At 37.4% G+C, this 17,975-nt stretch overlaps 2 protein-coding genes across 7 annotated transcripts in view; one reads left to right on the forward strand and one right to left on the reverse strand.

The window, feature by feature from the left end:
• Positions 1-17,703, forward strand: part of LOC128890203 (alpha-glucosidase-like) — a 41,149-nt gene extending 23,446 nt beyond the window's left edge. For 3 of the 5 annotated variants that reach the window (XM_054148484.1, XM_054148482.1, XM_054148485.1), the window contains exons 2-9: positions 209-370; positions 991-1,328; positions 2,618-2,743; positions 6,213-6,626; positions 6,810-7,065; positions 9,856-10,051; positions 10,256-10,396; positions 11,059-11,695. In XM_054148484.1, the coding sequence (XP_054004459.1) occupies positions 217-370; positions 991-1,328; positions 2,618-2,743; positions 6,213-6,626; positions 6,810-7,065; positions 9,856-10,051; positions 10,256-10,396; positions 11,059-11,248 (1,815 nt within the window). In that variant the 5' untranslated portion in view covers positions 209-216 and the 3' untranslated portion in view covers positions 11,249-11,695. Of the gene's footprint in view, positions 371-990; positions 1,329-2,617; positions 2,744-6,212; positions 6,627-6,809; positions 7,066-9,855; positions 10,052-10,255; positions 10,397-11,058; positions 11,696-16,758; positions 16,918-17,559 lie in introns of those variants that run through there. The other 2 variants (XR_008460585.1, XM_054148483.1) reach the window with 2 other exon arrangements.
• LOC128890201 (dual specificity calcium/calmodulin-dependent 3',5'-cyclic nucleotide phosphodiesterase 1-like) overlaps positions 1-17,975 on the reverse strand; it is a 106,080-nt gene that overhangs the window by 35,587 nt on the left and 52,518 nt on the right. The gene's annotated exons all lie outside the window — the stretch shown is intronic.

The following is a 17,975-nucleotide window of genomic DNA, read 5'->3' on the forward strand; positions in this document are numbered from 1 at the left end:
GATCAACTCGAAATCGTGACTTTCGATCCTTGGAAGCTATTGTCGTCTTCTTTCGTCTTCCAGTAAAATTGCGAACTCGGAAATTCAAGGATCCATCGCGTGATCCGTCGAGCATCGTGGTTGTTGCGGCCAGCGGGAGCCCCCCCGAAGTCACGATGGCTAATTAAGCGCCTAATTTCATATTCAACGGCTTATTCTGTGTGTTTAGGCGGCAACATGAGGACCGTAATAGTGTTTTGTGTAATATCGTTGTCCCTGGTCGCTGGGAGCGTTCGGGATGACCCAGACTGGTGGCGGACGATGTCGCTTTATCAGATTTATCCTAGGAGCTTTAAGGACAGTGACGGAGATGGCACCGGGGATTTGAAAGGTATGCTCCTCTCGTCTGAGGATTTGTGCTTGGAGAAACTCAATTATTTCACTGTAAATTCTATATTAATTAACTCAACTTTAGTTAACTTTGATCGATAACTTAGAAAAAGTAAATGATTTCCTGTGGTAGGATTCTACAAGTTGATAATTTTACTAGGAAAAGTATGTGGGAAATATGGGAGAATTCCGAGTAGAATATTAATAATAATATACGTGTTATACCGTTTGGAAGACAAGATATATTTTCATTTATGTTTCTATTTCTCTTAATTATTTATTGAAAATAGATTTTATCAGTGTTCAGACAATCATTTCTAATGGAAAGAATTAATAAATGTTGCCTTAATTCCATAGTGTTAATTACATGCAATTTCTTATTTTCGCTTCAATACCACGATAATCCATAAAAGATCCATAAACAACAGTGTATTGCATAATGTATGTAAAATATTATTCACTTAAACCAAATAACGTTACACCTCGGTAACAACCCGAAATGATCGACCAGATTCTTCGTTATTCAATCGAGATACACGACCGCAGAAATCGGAGGAATCCGTCGATGGCCGACCACAAAGGTCGATACTTGATTGAGAACCGATTTTTTTACGGTTTCAGGTATACAAAGCAAGCTACAGCACCTGATCGACTCAAACGTCGACGCGTTCTGGATGTCTCCCATCTATCCCAGCCCGATGGTCGATTCTGGCTACGATATATCCGACTTTCGAAATATAAATCCCACTTTCGGCACTCTGCAGGACTTCGACGAGTTGGTGAGAGCTGCGCACAACAAGTCCTTGAGGGTAATCATGGATCTCGTTCCGAATCATAGCTCCGACAAACACGAATGGTTCCAGAAGAGCTTGCAGAACATCGAACCTTACGATAATTATTACGTATGGCACAAGGGCAAAGTACTTGCGAACGGCACTGTCGTTCGACCCAATAACTGGGTGAGTTTTATTCCATTTCAGTTGCGTATGCTTCATTCAAATCGATGAGCTTGGAAGTGGCACACTTTGTGGGCAATTTTTTACTTTTAATTACTGTAGAGACTAACAGGGTAGAGAATAACAGGCTTGATTTTATTTTATTCCATGTGTCGTGTTTTATTGAAAATTAGTTTGGATGAAGTCTGTATTTCGGGAAGTTTGGACCTACCAAAGCCTTATGGTCTACTACAATCTTCATAATGACATAATAATTCTCTAATTAACTTCCCGATTTATAGGGAAGTTATTGCATTTGTCCCTAAAATGAAAAATCGATTTTTTTAGCAGATCTCCATGTTTCAAGGTCATTGGAGTTATTTTAGCCTATTTTTAACAAATTGTTCGTGCGCGCGCGCGTATGTGAACGTATGTAAACAAATTTTTCGTTAACGTTTTCTAAAAAACTTATAGCGAGATCAAAATGATCGATGATGCAATCGATGTGTATCAATCTAACTTAGAGCTGGTTAGATTTTGTTCTAATTCGATCCAGTAGTCTTTTAGTTTTTTTAAGAAAACTTAACTCAATAACGCAATCTATATGGGAGAATATAAATTTAATTTAATAACTAAACGGAAATAATATACATACGTATATTGCTATTATTACATTTGTATGCATATGTATAACACATGTATATATACATGGTATATATACATATACATGTACAGGGTGGTCCAAAAGTATGGAAACAGTCAAATATTTCCAAAATGGAACATTTGTAAGAAAAATGGTTTAGAAAAATGTTTTAGGGTTTCAAAAATTCTATCTATTCTATTTTTTTAATGGAACACCTCATTTTTTATCATGCACTGTGGAAACTGCCTATGAGACCTTTTCAAAACACTAGTTTCAAACATTTTTTTTATTCGCGATAGATGACGCTGTAATCGGAAATCGGGAAGTTCTTTGTGTGGCCCGTAAAGGGTCGCGCACAAAATAAACATGAATAGCTACATGAATTAAGCGAGCAAGAACAACCCTATTCGCAAGCTCGTGAAGCGAGCGAGCAACAATAACTAGCTAGTTTCTTTAATTTCTCTTATCTCTTGAATTTCTCTTATCTCTTGAATTTCTCTTATCTCTTGAATTTCTCTTATCTCTTGAATTTCTCTTATCTCTTGAATTTCTCTTATCTCTTAAATTTCTCTAATTGTTTATTTTTTTTTTCAATTTCTCTAATTTCTTTAACTTCTCCAATCTCTTGAATTTCTCTAATTTCTCTAACTTTTGAATTTTGTTCGCAAAGGTGAGCGTATTCGGTGGATCAGCTTGGACATGGAGAGAGGAACGACAGGCGTACTACCTCCACCACTTCGCTCCGGAACAACCAGATTTGAACTACGTCAGCGAACACGTTGTACGCGAAATGAAGGTAGGCGAAATAATTAAAATTAATCACGCGGCACTGGTCGAAGTCGCGATATCCGATTACGAGATCGTTGTGATGGCGCTTGGATGAAATCCGCGCTAAGATTAAATTACTAAGCAAAGTCTCGTTTTCATTCCAACCATGAATAGTACTACTTTTTTTTCCGTCGTAGTCGATATTGTGACAGTATTTATTTATTTTGTGTTTTATAGCTCGTTGCATCGGTAACATACCTAAGCGTGATTCTCGTTTGTTTTTGTAACTGATGTATCATGTAAATTTGTGTATTCTCGGGACGGACCTTTTAAAAACACGTAACGTCTATTGGAGAGTGTTTTCCATGATGTGCATAGGTGCAGAAATATTGTGGAAAATACTGTGACGTGACACATGTGAAAAACAACGCGGCATTCATAGGGAGGGGTTTTATTAAGCGCTCAACGCGACATATGTACTCTTCCCAACATTTATGAACTCATTCTGCTGACTAATTCAATTTTCTGGGCAAAAGTATTTCTATATTCAACCTATTCGATTGATAATTTACTTAATAACAGTGCAAATTGGTTTCACTTTTCATTATCGAGTATAATATTCTATTAAACTCTTCGGCGAAAATTTAAATGCGCTGTTAAATTAATTTCCTGGATATTAAAATATTATCTGCAGAATTAAACTCCTCGTCTAACTGGTATTCGTTAATGACATAATAAACGCCCAATTCGATGATAATCTTCCATTCTAGCTTGGATGAAGTACTTGCTACGCTTTCTACGAAAGTCCCACGAGGAATATCTTGCGCGTATCAGAGTTCTGATTACCTTTGACTACCACGATAACGATGGAGATTTTCTAAATGAGCAGATTCCTCATTTATTTCACTGATTGCACAGATTGCCTCTTTTATAGATGGTTATCCTACTCGTAGGGTTCCCGGAACGCTCTACGCGATTTCATTAGCTTCGTTTCTTCGCGCAGAAAGAGAAATAACGAAGAACAGAAGAGCTACGAAAGATGTTTCTTATAAAAAGGCACAATTTTGAATTCGATGCCACGAATTTGGCGAGAACAACAACGGAGACGAATGAGAATGGCAAATATAAAGACAATAGCGTTATGTTTTCATTGGGTAACGAGTTCGATTATTTAACTTGTAACAATGGTACAGGCTGCTACGAGCAGGCACTTAAGATGTTATCATTGCCATACGTTTCCACGCCATAGTTAAGGTCTCCTCACTACAAACGTACAGCAATGATAATTAAACACGCTGAGTCATTTATTTACACCGTGTCTGTATTCCCAAGTATAGATTTTTTATTTTATTCTCTGGACCAGATAACATACATATGATTATTTTCTATATTATAATTGTTCTATATTATAATTATAATTATATTTATTTTCTTGAGTACTCTTCTGTCACCTTCTTAGCAAAGTATCGAATTTTCCAACATTCGGCTCGATATCTCGGTTATCATCGATTCTATCAACATTGTGTATAGAACCGGAAAGTTTCCAGCCTTCATTTCCAATAACTTTCATTCTATACATTTTCGTCGTAAAAGCAAGAACGAGAAAGATATGAAACATTTTATGACACCTTGCACCACTTTCTCCAGAAAAGGATTTTTGTGACGTATCAAAACTTCTACTTGAAGTCGTGCTACAATTTTGTCCAAGTCAACCCAGTTTCATTTATACAGAGGCATGAAGTAAATCTTCGATAAAAATTGCATAAAGTGTTAAGTCGGACTTGTACCTCGAATAGTTGAACATTTTATAAATCCGACGGCAGAATACCTGAGTAAGATATCATCTAAAATCCTCGAGCGACCCGAATCCGCGATTTCGTTTGGTCTGAATGGAATCCCTTAAACTTTCACACCAGGTTGAAATTTTAATAGACGCATTTGGAGGGGTAGCGACGATCGATGAAGCAGCTATCGCGCAAATACGACTAGACCTCGTCGAATCCATTAGACTACATTAATACACGCTACAGCTTCGCGGATCCTACGCAGGATGAAACAGAAATTGCGGATATAGACGTTGCGTAAAATTTAGATAGAAGCCTGAGAATTTACCCTCGGAATTTTGGCGCAACGCGACATGTAGCGGTCGAATTTTAATCAACGGAGACGAACTATTCAGAACTTCGATCGCTCGCGGTACTCGTCTAGTGACATCCAATATACATATATTCGCGAGATCCAATATGCGTATAATAGAATTCGTTGGTAGTTCGAGAATTGTTCCCAAGTTTCGACATTCGAAAGCGTGTCGATGCAATTTCTGCGAGGTGGGAACAGAGGATGTGGTTAGGCTTGTCGATGGGGGTGGATGTTTGGGCAAATTTATATTTTAGACGGATGTAGACGGAGAATTGAAGTTTGGAGGAATGTGTGTCTTATTGTTTGTGGATTTCATATGCTTCATATAATACTTCATATATTTTATATATTATATATTATACTTCACATATTTTATACACCTGTATATGTAGATATTTCGTATATATTTTTGAATGTATGTACATTCTTATTCCCTTAAATGCGTCGCTATCCATCCATAACTTAAATTAGAATATCCTATAGGAGAATGCCACATGAAAATATTATATATGACACACGAGAATATTAAATAGAAAAATGACACATGAGAGTATTACACATTAAATACACCAATGAACATATACAGTAAAACCTGTTTTTGTGCGGTGGATAGGGACCGCATAAAAAAAGTCGGACTTGGAAAATACATCAATGATTTATGAAATAGATGAGAGAATGCTTTCAATTAAATTAAATAATTAAATTAGACCTAAAGAAATAGTAAAAATATTTAATTCCTCATTGTACATATACATGGAGAAATTTTCAGATTATACATTGAATAGTTTGCTACTACTCGTCGTAATCCAAAACGCGCATCTTCTTGTGATGAATTGGTTGAAAATCGCTTTCGTCGCTTGAAGATAGGATTTTAAAAAAAATAAAAAAAATAAATAAAAATAAAAATCATAAAAACTACATATAAATATAAACAACAGTAACTAATTGATTCACTTTTAATCTCGCTACAAAATGAATCCTTAATTACGTGAATCGTGGCTAAAACTCTGAATACGAAGCGTATATGTACTGTTCGCGCGTCGAGCGACAATATGTACGTAACTGACTCTTCCTTGTCACGAGATTGTGTAAAATAAATGAACAGAGCATCGCGAAGTCCAGATACATCGTTGTCATGGGGACCACGTAATCAGAGTTCGTCCACAGCATGTATATGTACATTGATAGGAAACATTAAACTGGTGCTAACGCCGCTAAGATTCATATACCGCATAAAGATAAATCGCACGAAACCAATCGCATAAAAATAAAATCGCATAAAAAAGGACAGCACAAAAACAGGTTTTACTGTACTGGAGATATAAAGTAAATTTCTAAAAATGACGAACGTTTTCCAGAACATCATGAGGTTCTGGCTGGACAAAGGGGTGGACGGGTTCAGGGTGGACGCGGTGAACCACCTCTGCGAAGACAACAGATTCCTGGACGAGCCACTGTCAGGGAAAACGAGCAACCCCGACGTGTACGATTACACCGTGAAAATATACACGGAGGATCAGCCGCAAACGTACGAGGTCGTGCGGGGGTGGAGGGAGGTTCTCGACGAGTACAAGGACTCCCCTAGGATCATGATGATGGAGGCTTATACGAACATGTCGATGACCATGAAGTATTACGTGTCAGGGGCACATTTCCCATTCAATTTCAAGATGCTCGTGGACCTGGACAAAAATTCGACCGCGGCGGATTTCCAGAACGTGATCAACAAGTGGATTTCGAACATGCCGTATGGCAGCACTGCTAACTGGGTGGTGAGTTGCAAATGGTTACAGTTTGTTTAGGATAACGGAAGTTTTTCTGAGGACGAGTATAGGAAAGGATTCAGAAAAAGTTGATAGAAAAGTTATAAGAAAATGTTCAACATGAAATACAGTATAGTATAGTATACAGTGTAGTAAATATAAGGTAAATGAAAATGAAAATTGTTTACGCAGAATGGAAACCACGATAAATCGAGGCTGGTAGCTCGATTAGGTGAGCAAAAAGCCCGTGTCATGACTCTTATGGCGCTTCTGCTGCCAGGCGTTAGCGTGACGTACAATGGCGAAGAGATCGGCATGAATGACACTCATATCTCCTGGGAAGACACACAGGACCCGCAGGGATGCAACGCAGGCAAAGAAGGGTACGAAAAATCCTCCAGGGATCCGGCCAGGACTCCTTTCCAATGGGACAATACCACATCAGCTGGTGAGATATTTAAAAGATATCTAAGATCATCTAAGGACACTAGAAATGTTAGAACTTTTGTGGGGGGAAAGACTAAAGAAAGGAGAGTCAAACATTGTTGACACGAACAATTTTTGAACGATTAAGGGAGTCCTTAATTAAATTTAGAGGGTGTTAGGATATCTCAGAGACTGAGCTAAGAATATTCGTACATTGGTCTATTAATGAAGGGAGCAATTATGGTTCGTGAAGTTACTTTATAGTTATCAAATTTTCACGCTCCTGTCAACCACGCGTGCTTTTATCGTCTTAGTGTCCTTAATCCCTCTGCTGCGCTGCCGTAGGTATTAGAGATTAATCACGCTAAGGACATTCGTTGGTAGCTCAAGTATGAACAGTTGAACACATATATTCCTCTCGAACCGATGAAATTCCTAGCAATATTATTAGAAATGTTAGGTCGAGTCATAAGTTACTTCTGTTATTTTATCACACATTTATTTTGCTTTCTTTAAATAACAATATTATATTAATTTATTATGTATTCACCACTATTATCTATAACCTTCTCCCATCTTCCTGGGAATTTATCAATTCCATCCTTGTATAATGTGGTTGGCTTGGACTGGAAGAAGTTTTCGACAGCCTGCCTGACTTGCTCCTCAGAATTGAAGGTTTTTCGATTCAAAAAGTTTTGTAAGGAACAGAAAAGGTGGTAGTCTGTCGGGGCAAGATCCGGGGAGTAAGGTGGATGTGGTAAAACAGACCATCCAAGCTCAAGAATCTTTTCTTCAGTCACCCTTGCTGTATGTGGTCACACATTGTCGTGTAAAAGATGACGTTTCTGCGATTGACGAGTGCAGGACGCTTTTCATTGAGTTTCTTTTGTACTCTTTGCAACTGCTGAACGTATCTATCTGCAGGAATCGTTAAATTTGACTTCAACAATTCGTGGTGAATTATTCCTTGACAATCCCACGATACACACAGTAAAATCTTTTTGCCATGGATGATTGCTTTCGGATCTGGTAGGGATGGTTGATCCTTATCAAGCCACTGTCTTTTGCGGACTATATTGTTATAGGTAACCCATTTCTCATGGCCTGTTACAATCCTGTTTAAAAAGGGTTAATTTTTTACCCGTGAGAGCAGACTTGTGGCGATTGACATGCGGTCTTTTTTATTCCGTTCACTGAGATTGTAAGGTACCCATACTCGTAACTTGCTGACTTTCTCTAATTTCTCTAGGTGGCGGTTAACAGTTGATTGTGATGTGTTCAACCTTTCTGCTATACCTCTTGTTGATTGACGTGGATTTTGCTCCAATATTACCTTTAAAAGGTTGTCGTCAAAGTCGGAAGGACGTCCTGCCCTCGGTTCGTCTTTTAAGGTCGTATCTCCAGAACGGAATTTTATAAACAAATTTCTAACCGCCCGATCAGTTATTAGTCCTTCACCATATACACTGCATATTTTGTCAGCTGTCGCCTTAGGACTATTGCCTTGTTTAAATTCCCAAAGCATTACATGACGAATATGTACTTTTTGACTATCCATTTCAGAGGTGAAAAAAAAAATCAGTTTAACGTAACGTGTATCACACAAAACAGTTGACAAAAGACTAACAGAAGCCTCGTCCATATAGTGAAAACAAAAACTTGTTGTCATGGTAACTCATAGTGGGTAGATACGAACAATGAGATTCTATTTAGCTGCATCGGAGGTTACTTATGACTCGACCTAATATGTACATATATACCACCCTCGTTTCGTTAATTTCCAGATTTATTTGAATTCCATTCATTATTCGGAACCTTAGAAATTCTAAATTTGATTTTGATTAATTCAGAATCATATTAAGTTGTCCCAAAAGTTTCTTTCCCTTTATTAATAAGTAATACATGCACAATATTTTATGTTTTATGTTACATTACTAAATTGTGCACGATTCATTTTGCTCCGTTACTGTTACAACATGAATATCTACGAAATTAGATTGTCTATTTATATAAACACGACCACATAAAATAATTGAGCGCAACTCGCGAAAGAAACTTTCGGGACAACCTAATATAATCTAATAGTAATTGACAATCTACGTGAGGAATCTCTTAGACATCTGTCTTCCCAAGATGACTCTAAAACTTTAAACCGAAGAGTCACGACACCCTCGAATGAGAATTTGTTAACGAGATTAAGTTTCATCCTGGGTTACATAGACGTATCGATGCCTGCCAGCGAAGCGAGCCGTCTATCGATTGCGATGAAACAAATTTCCGTGTCTCCAGCAGATTTCTTACGTAAAACGGTTCGTTCGATTACATTGCGCGAAGCGTTTAAGAGAAATTGAGGTAATAATAAGCTGGGGACACAAAGAAACCATTCGAGACTCCACTGTTAATACTAATAGCTCCTCTGGACTACTTGAACGTTAAATAAGTCTCCCAATAAAGACTCGAGCAATTTTTAACGCTAGTTGTGTCTTCATCAAAGTTATCACCGGTCGTCAATGTCGTATAAATCTTTCAACAATACATGGTGCTTTTCATAATTATAGCGTATATGAACATTTGTTGATTCAGCAACGATCATTCAAAAATTTATTTAGATTCTTCTCCCGAAAAAAAACAACCAATTTCAATTTCAATTAAACAACCGGTGGAACAACCGTTTCCTCGTCAGGAGAGAGCTTTTATATCACATTCGCGTTAAAGTTTCTCTGCATCATTTCGTGAGCATTCTTATCCAGGTAAACTCATCCTCCGAAATAACTCTTCTAACCTGACTAAAACTGCAATAAAAATATCGCAGGATTCTCGACGAACCCGAAAACCTGGCTGCCAGTGAACGAGAATTATAAAACCCTCAACCTGGCGTCGGAGAAGGAAGACGAGCACTCCTACTACAGCTTTTACAAGACGCTTTCGAATCTGAAGAAATCGCCGATGGCCAAGAATGGGAACTTAATCACGAAGCTCTTGAACGAGAACGTTTTTTCTTTCGCCAGGTAAGCAATCGATCCCAGGTGAATCACGACGAAGCAAATTTCAATCACCGAGGGGGATGGAAAGGAGCAATCATCAGGCGAATGTTTAAAGTTAATCGTTCGAATCGTCGACGGTTCGAAATTACGTTCACATTCGATCTAGCCGATTCGTCGATTCGCATCCCCTTCGAGCCTTAAACATGATCTCTGTCGTGAACTTTGCAGGGAAACCTTAAAGGACGGATCTATTTACGCAGTGGTGAATCTTGGCCACGAGGAGGAAACCGTGGACTTATCGGTGTTCGATAACGTATCGAGACGATTGCATCTGTATTACGCCACTGGTAGATCTGATTTATTGCCAAGGTGAGTGCACGGTTGTTGCGCAACGGCCGCAATAACGTTTTATTTATCTAATAAACCGAGTCGTCGGTGATGAATCGGCGCAATTATGGTAGACGGGAGCGTGCATCGTTGCATACTTTCCTGGAGACGCTGTCGACGAAGGGAAAGTACTTTTTCAGCGTGCACGAAACTGTACTGGGAGTTTAAAAAAAAAAAAAAGATGAGTGAAATTTTGGAACTTGGAGTTAGAATGAACGAGAAATTCTGAGTTGAGATAAATTTATAGATTTAGGATGGTTAGAAAAATAAATGAGTGAAATTTGGAAGTTAGAATGAACGAGAAATTTTGATATGGGTTAGATTTCTATATCGGTTACAGTTTCGACATCATTTTTATCCGTGACCTGGGAATTTTCAAAGTGATATTCATTGAAACGATATTTGTTCAATGATATTAAATAATATAATATGATTTATGGTGATTGGAATTATAATATGAAAATTTTGTGATGTTGAATGATATTATTTCAAATGAATCGATATTATTTGTATTCATTAGTAATTTCTGATTCATGAAAATATTTATCAGTCAACTAGATTTTTTAATTATTAGATGTTAGAATGAAGACTCCACATATGGGTTTAAATAATGTGCTCCATAAATTCTTCCTTTATTAATATAGAAGTCTCTCGGTTGATAAGAAGATAAAGATCCCCCCATCGGTCGGTGTGGTCTTCGTCAGCAAAGGGGATGATAGTCATCACGAACATCACGGTGGAACTATACTGGAAACCCGTTCAGTCGTGTCTCTGTCCTTCAGCAAAGTAGACATTGTCAGAAACGAATGGACCAAAAAATACTTGGACGATTAATTGATTAATTTCAATTCTTCGTCAACGCATTCATTGTATTCGTGTATTATTATATTTATAAGCATTCTCGGTCCCTTTAAGTATAACAGATGTATTAGGTTGTCCTAAAAGTTTCTTTCGTTTTATTAATAAGTAATACATGCACAATATTTTATATCTAATGTTCCATTATTGAATTTTGTACGATTCATTTTGCTCCATTACTGTTACAACATCAACATCTAAGAAATTAGATTGTCTATTTATATAAACACTATCGCACAAATAATTGAGTCCAAATTACGAAAGAAACTTTTGGGACCACCTAATACAAGTACCAGTAACATAATTCCTGGTGTATATACATATGTGACATTACACTTTGTAAATTATGAAGATTTACTGTACACTCCACGTGTGTACAATCGATACTCAAATTAATAATAAACGAATAAAAATAATTCCTTATCGATGCTCATTGGATCATGGCGCAAGTCTCGATAAATTTCTAACGTGTCATTTTCATCGTCAAAGATTTCCTCGAATATGAGTAATAAATAAAACTTATGCAATTGGCAATTAAACATTTCCAACATTTGAAAATGTTGGAGTAACGAAACTGGTCGCGAAGCTCAACGAATACCTGCAAGAATTAAACACAGGTGAGTCAAAACTAATTCCAACCCTTTGACGATTATTTCACAAGGCATTCCACGTGTTTATGGAACAATCCTTATGTTCCTTGAATGTCTTGTAGCAAAACCATTATACTCAGGTTGGTTTAACTAGTGGTTAACGCTTATCGCAGGCCATTCTTCGCAAAAGTCGAAGAATATTTACATGTATGTGTACTTTTAAATAGACATATTCGTGTAAATAACTGTCATTAATCCTTAATAGGTCGCACGTGGAAGTTTTCTCTGGTTGTCTATGTGTAGAAGTTGAAAATGCTAGGAGCTTCCATACCTTGCTTTTGCAAAGCACGCAGTTTAATTTATAAATGAGTCCTAATCAAAATCAAGTAACATGACTTGATTAATTAATGATTTTAAATTTCAGAATTACCTTTCCATATACATTAATAATTTACCAAGGCTCATCCAACGACCAAATACTCGGAAAACTATAAATTAAATAAAGTCTCTTTCTTCTCTCGAGTTCAATTTTGATTAATTTTCGTACCAAAGATAAGATTCCACACTAACGATGTTTTCGTTTCGTTTCAGGCAAGTCACGAAAATTTGTCACAGAAGGCCCTTTACAGTAATGATTCCCAAAGAAATTTTACATCGCTTTTAGCATAATTACTCATAGTTGACACTTGAAACTCGGAAAATAACTTTCTCCATTAGTGTATGATTAATGTAGGCCGACACGAGCTCGTGCGCCGTGCAAACGGATATTCGACAGGCGTCATTGATCTACGCGCGCATCGATCCTTTGTGTTGGCGACAAAAGGAGTAGCCAATGGCCATAATTTATTTACCTTGGTTGTAGCTACGTGCTTGTTTAATCGAACTGCGCAAACAGAGAGCTAATTCAGCGGACGTGGCACGCAACGCTGCCGCGAAACCCACGATACCGCAATGATAAATCCTTTATGGTTCAAGCAACTATCTAGCTATTCCTACGAAACGTAACCATAGATTACTAACTTAACAGCAGGAACGTCGAAGCTGGTTCTAATTTAACATAAACAGATAGAGGGGAAATGCTAAAGTTTCTAATGCCACCATTTTCTTATTGCTTAATCATCTGTTAGAAATTAATTCTTTCCCTCTCGAAAACAAACTGTACTTTTGTACATATTTTAAATCGTTTTATAACAAGAAAACATGTTATTTGTCGTTTCCTAATAATTTCGAAGCAGAATAAATAATGGATATTGCATTTTTGCGTGGAATTACTTTTAGACTATGGATTCTATCCATTTATGGCGTACAGTAATGAATATATTCTACAATTAATATAATATTATCTCATTTTGGGCAAGTGTATTTCTATACCGTGTATTTTTTATATTAACTTGTGTCAAAAATGCATAAAATCCGCAGTCTACTCATTTCCTTTCGAATCGTGCCCCAAAGAGTTATTGGAGTGTTCTATTTTCAGTCACAAGACTGCCTTGTTTCTTGCATTCACTTTACATAAAGGAAAAAGCTACGTTTTCGATATAATCGCGAAAAGAAGTCTCCAACCGTTTATTGTGACGTGTCCTTCGCTTCAATGGACAGTTTAAAGGTAACCAGCAAGCAAGTGAAGTGAAATACTAATGAATTTGCCTAATAATGCGATAAACGTAACAAGTAGTTATTTAGAATTACGCAACACTAGCTTATTTCTGCAGCGGTGAAAAAGTTCCAACTTTCGCCCAATCTTGGTTCCTAAGGTGTAAATACACTTTTTAACTAATAATAGTTATGGACAACAGCCTTGTAGATTGTCGAAAGGGGTATCGAGGACTTACTCCTTAAGTAATAGGAAGGCATAATGATTCTTTGTTCTAGAATGGCCTTCTCTCTCCTCCGATATACAGGGTTATCCAAAATAGACTATAGAAATTTTTTTAAAAATAAAATAGATACTCTTTTTAATTATATTAGTATTTTTATTTAATTATCAGGTATTATTAACGACAATTATGTGTGAAAAACGATATCTGATGATCACGACCACGTTTACAGACATCAATTCGAAAATCAAAATTTTCGATAATATTTTGGTATATTTGCTCGTTTAATTCACCAATTTCATTTCTAATGTTGTTTTTTAGGTCACAAATTGTTACTGGTTTACTGGCATAAACTTTACTTTTCAAATAATCCCAAAGAAAAAAATCCAATGAGGTTTAATTTCGATCGCAATAAACTGATGTTTTCACGCGTTGTGTGTGACGTAGCTGCGTCTTGTTGAAAATAAACATTGCTTATGTCGATTCCATTTAATTTCGGCCATAAATAATCAATAACCATTTCATTATAACGTGCACCATTCACTGTAATTGCATCTTCATTCTTGTTTTCGAAAAAGAATGGACTGATTACGCCTTTCGTTCAAAATCCACACCAAACAGTAACTTTTTTTTGATGAAGTGATGTTTCTTTAACGGCTCTCGGATTTCCATCTCCCCATTTGCGACAATTTTGCTTATTGACGCGTCCATCCAATGTGAAGTGAGCTTCATCGCTGAAGATGATGTTGCGTGAAAACAATGCATCAATTGAACGATGTTCTAACAACCAATTAACGAAATTTCTCCGTTGCAAATGATCACGTTCTTTCAATTCTTGAGTTAATTGAATTTTGAAAGCATGCAAATGCAAATCTTTATGCAAAATTCGCCACAAACTGCCATAAGAAATACTCAATTCTTGAGAACAACATGGAATTGAAGTTGATGGATCATTACCAACACTTTCACGAACAGCAGCAATGTTTTCATTCGACCGAACTGTTTTTGGTCTGCCAGACTTTGCTTTATCATGAACAGATCCAGTTTCATCAAAATTTTAAACAAAATTTCTAATTGTTTGCTTTGATGGACGATTATGTACGCCGAAAAAATCACGTAATTTACGATGGGTATTTTTTATTGAGCACTGATTTTCAAAATAAATTTTAATCACTTTAACACGCTCTGCAATCATATACGACTCAATAGTTAAAATTGTCTATCATTGTAGGTTAGAAATAAAAGAAAGTGACAACAAATAAACATAACGTTTGATAGATGTTCTCATTCAACACCCTAAAGATACTTTTGGATAATCCTGTACTTCAAGACCTTGAAGATTCTCAAAGGGAATGTCAAGGCATGAATCAATACTGACACTTCATATCGAGATAATCACATCTTAAAAAGTAATAATGTACGATGTTTGCTCTGGACCATTGAATATACCCCCCAACCCTCCGCCCCTCACGTTCGACATATTTCAAGACCTTGAAGATTGTCAAAAGAGGTGTTAAAGCAATATTGACACTCCATATTGAGAGAACAATTTCTCAAAATATTAGGTTGTCCCGAAAGTTTCTTTCGCGAGTTGCGCTCAATTATTTTATGTGGTCGTGTTTCTATAAATAGACAATCTAATTTCATAGATATTCACGTTGTAACGGTAATGGAGCAAAATGTATCGTGCACAATTCGGTAATGTAACGTAAAATATAAAATATTGTGCATGTATCACTTATTAATAAAGCGAAAGAAACTTTTGGGACAACCTAATAACTTCTTAAAAAACAAGAATGCACAATAATTGTTTGCTCTGAAATATTGAAACGATCTCCCCCCCCCCCTCCTCTGACATACGCCACAGCCTTGAAGATTGTCTAAAAGAGATCTCAATACGTGAATCAACATTGACGCTCCATATCGAGACTTCTTAGAAAGTAATAACGCACATTGATTGTTTGCTCTATAATATTGGATGACCTCCCCCTTCGACATATTCCAAATCTGTTGAAATTGTTGACGTATGCGCCATTGTATCTAATTAACGTACACAAGACAGAGTCGTTCCGTTCAACTAATTGTTACGTAACTGGACTTGTACTTACACGCAGTAGATGGAAATGAAACAATGCGCGGTGCAAAAGGAAACATAACAGTATTCCCTTTGCATATACTAATTGTATTCTTATTGACGTATTTCGCGTGTTTATTGGTTTCGCCGTTGCCTTTAAAAGCTGGCGAGCCTCGGTCGACTCGCATAGTTTGACTCTTCATCGAGGAGGGTGTAATAAAAAGGTACGCAGTGGTATTTATTATAAATTATATCACCTATCTTTCTTGTCGCTATTCCCTCAATCTTCGACGTTTCTTAAATATTCTTTTTTATTTTGTAGTTGAGGGTTTGAGGTGGTTGTCGACTGCCAAGTATGAATTTTAATTGAGAGTAATTTTAAAAAGAACTTCATCCCAGTAGAGTATATTTTACTTAGATGTACAAAATTTAATTACTAAATGAAAGTCCCCTTACTCTCTACTTTTCAAAATTAATACTCGACCTTCACAATTATAAATTACATCACTATTATAACACTATACGTCCACAACTATGAAATTCTAAGAATCATTTAAAGTGCACATAAAATTGAAGAAGTCGTGGCCGAAACAAACATGGAACCCGTCAATCCTTACTCTCTACTCCTCTAAAAACTATTCTATCGCTCGAACAACAAACCAAGACGCGATAAATAAGATAGATCCCCATTTGCATACGAATATCATCCCGCTGGTCCAATTACGCGGCTATAAATGAACTGTGTTCACTTTCGCCAGCAGTTGGTGTTACAATGTTAGGTAATTAAGAAACATCCGATCCATTCGCAGTCTGTATGGAGTACAGGTCCCCACAATTTGTTTACTCGAAACTGCAGTAGTTAGAGCTCGTTCGAAGCCATTTTATTTTTTGACATCTACTAGTAAATTCGCAACTCGTAGACTCAACGTAATATTACAGTAAAAATCAACGCGATATCTCGAACGATCAATCGAGCGATTAATTTAACGTTTTCCGTATGTTTAGGAAACATGAGGACAGTGGTGGTGTTTTTTGTAGTATGCGTGGCCGTTGCCTGCGCTGACAAAAAGGCCGATGCAGACTGGTGGAAGTCGATGTCGCTCTATCAGGTTTATCCCAGAAGCTTTAAAGACAGCAACGGCGATGGCATCGGGGATTTGAACGGTACGTTGCTCCTTTCTTGAGACTACTTTTCCTTTTAGTGATTAGGCTGCCTAAAGAAGCCTCTAGAATCTAGAGTATAGATAATATGCTGGATGGATTTTATTTGGGTACGCAGGGTAGTTTGAAGTGATTGGTTGCTGCTGAGGATGTAGAGTTCTGAGTAGGGGTGTGCGGGATCCCGGTCGGGACGGGAATTCCTCCCGGGATCGGGATGGAATCCCGAGAATTTCAAAAACCCGAATACATCCGGGATTCCCGAACATTTTCGAGATCCCGTACATTTTCGGGAATCCCGGATTTTTGCGGGATCACGTGTATTCTCGGGAATCCCAAAACAACTCGGGATCCCGCATAAACTCGAGAATCCCGAATATTCTCGGGAATCTCGGACATTTTACGGGAATCCCGAATATTTTCGGGAATCCCGGACACCCCTAATTCTGAGGCATAATAACTTTTGTCTCCCAAGTGCACAGCCGTAATTCTGACAACTTCAAAGGTTGATGCTTCCAGTGTTAATCTCAGTCAAGTGCATGTTTATTATGGCAGCGTACACTCAAATTAAATCGACTAATCCAACACACAATCACAGAAATCACGGATGAAGTTTCTTTTCGCTAATCGACTTCTCTTCGACCGTAGGTGTCGTCAGCAAGATAGACTACTTGAAAGCAATAGGCGTCGACGCTTTCTGGTTGTCCCCCATCAACAAAAGCCCCATGGCCGATTTCGGTTACGATATATCGAACTTCTACGAAATCGATCCATTGTTCGGAAATATGACGGACCTCGATAATCTGATAAAGGTAGCCCACGAGTGGGGCCTGAAAGTGATCATGGATTACGTCCCGAATCATTCCTCCGACGAGCACGAATGGTTCAAGAAGAGCGTGAAACGCATCAAACCTTACGATGACTATTATGTCTGGCATGACGGTAAAAAACTGGAGAACGGAAAGACCGGCCCGCCTAATAACTGGGTGAGTCCAATTTCATGGATAAGAACATAAAAATAATTGATTGGGTAAATGAACATTCGACATTCTATTATCACGAAA

The sequence above is a fragment of the Hylaeus anthracinus genome, unplaced genomic scaffold (genome assembly GCF_026225885.1).
Source record: "Hylaeus anthracinus isolate JK02 unplaced genomic scaffold, UHH_iyHylAnth1.0_haploid 12000, whole genome shotgun sequence".
Lineage (NCBI taxonomy): Eukaryota > Metazoa > Arthropoda > Insecta > Hymenoptera > Colletidae > Hylaeus > Hylaeus anthracinus.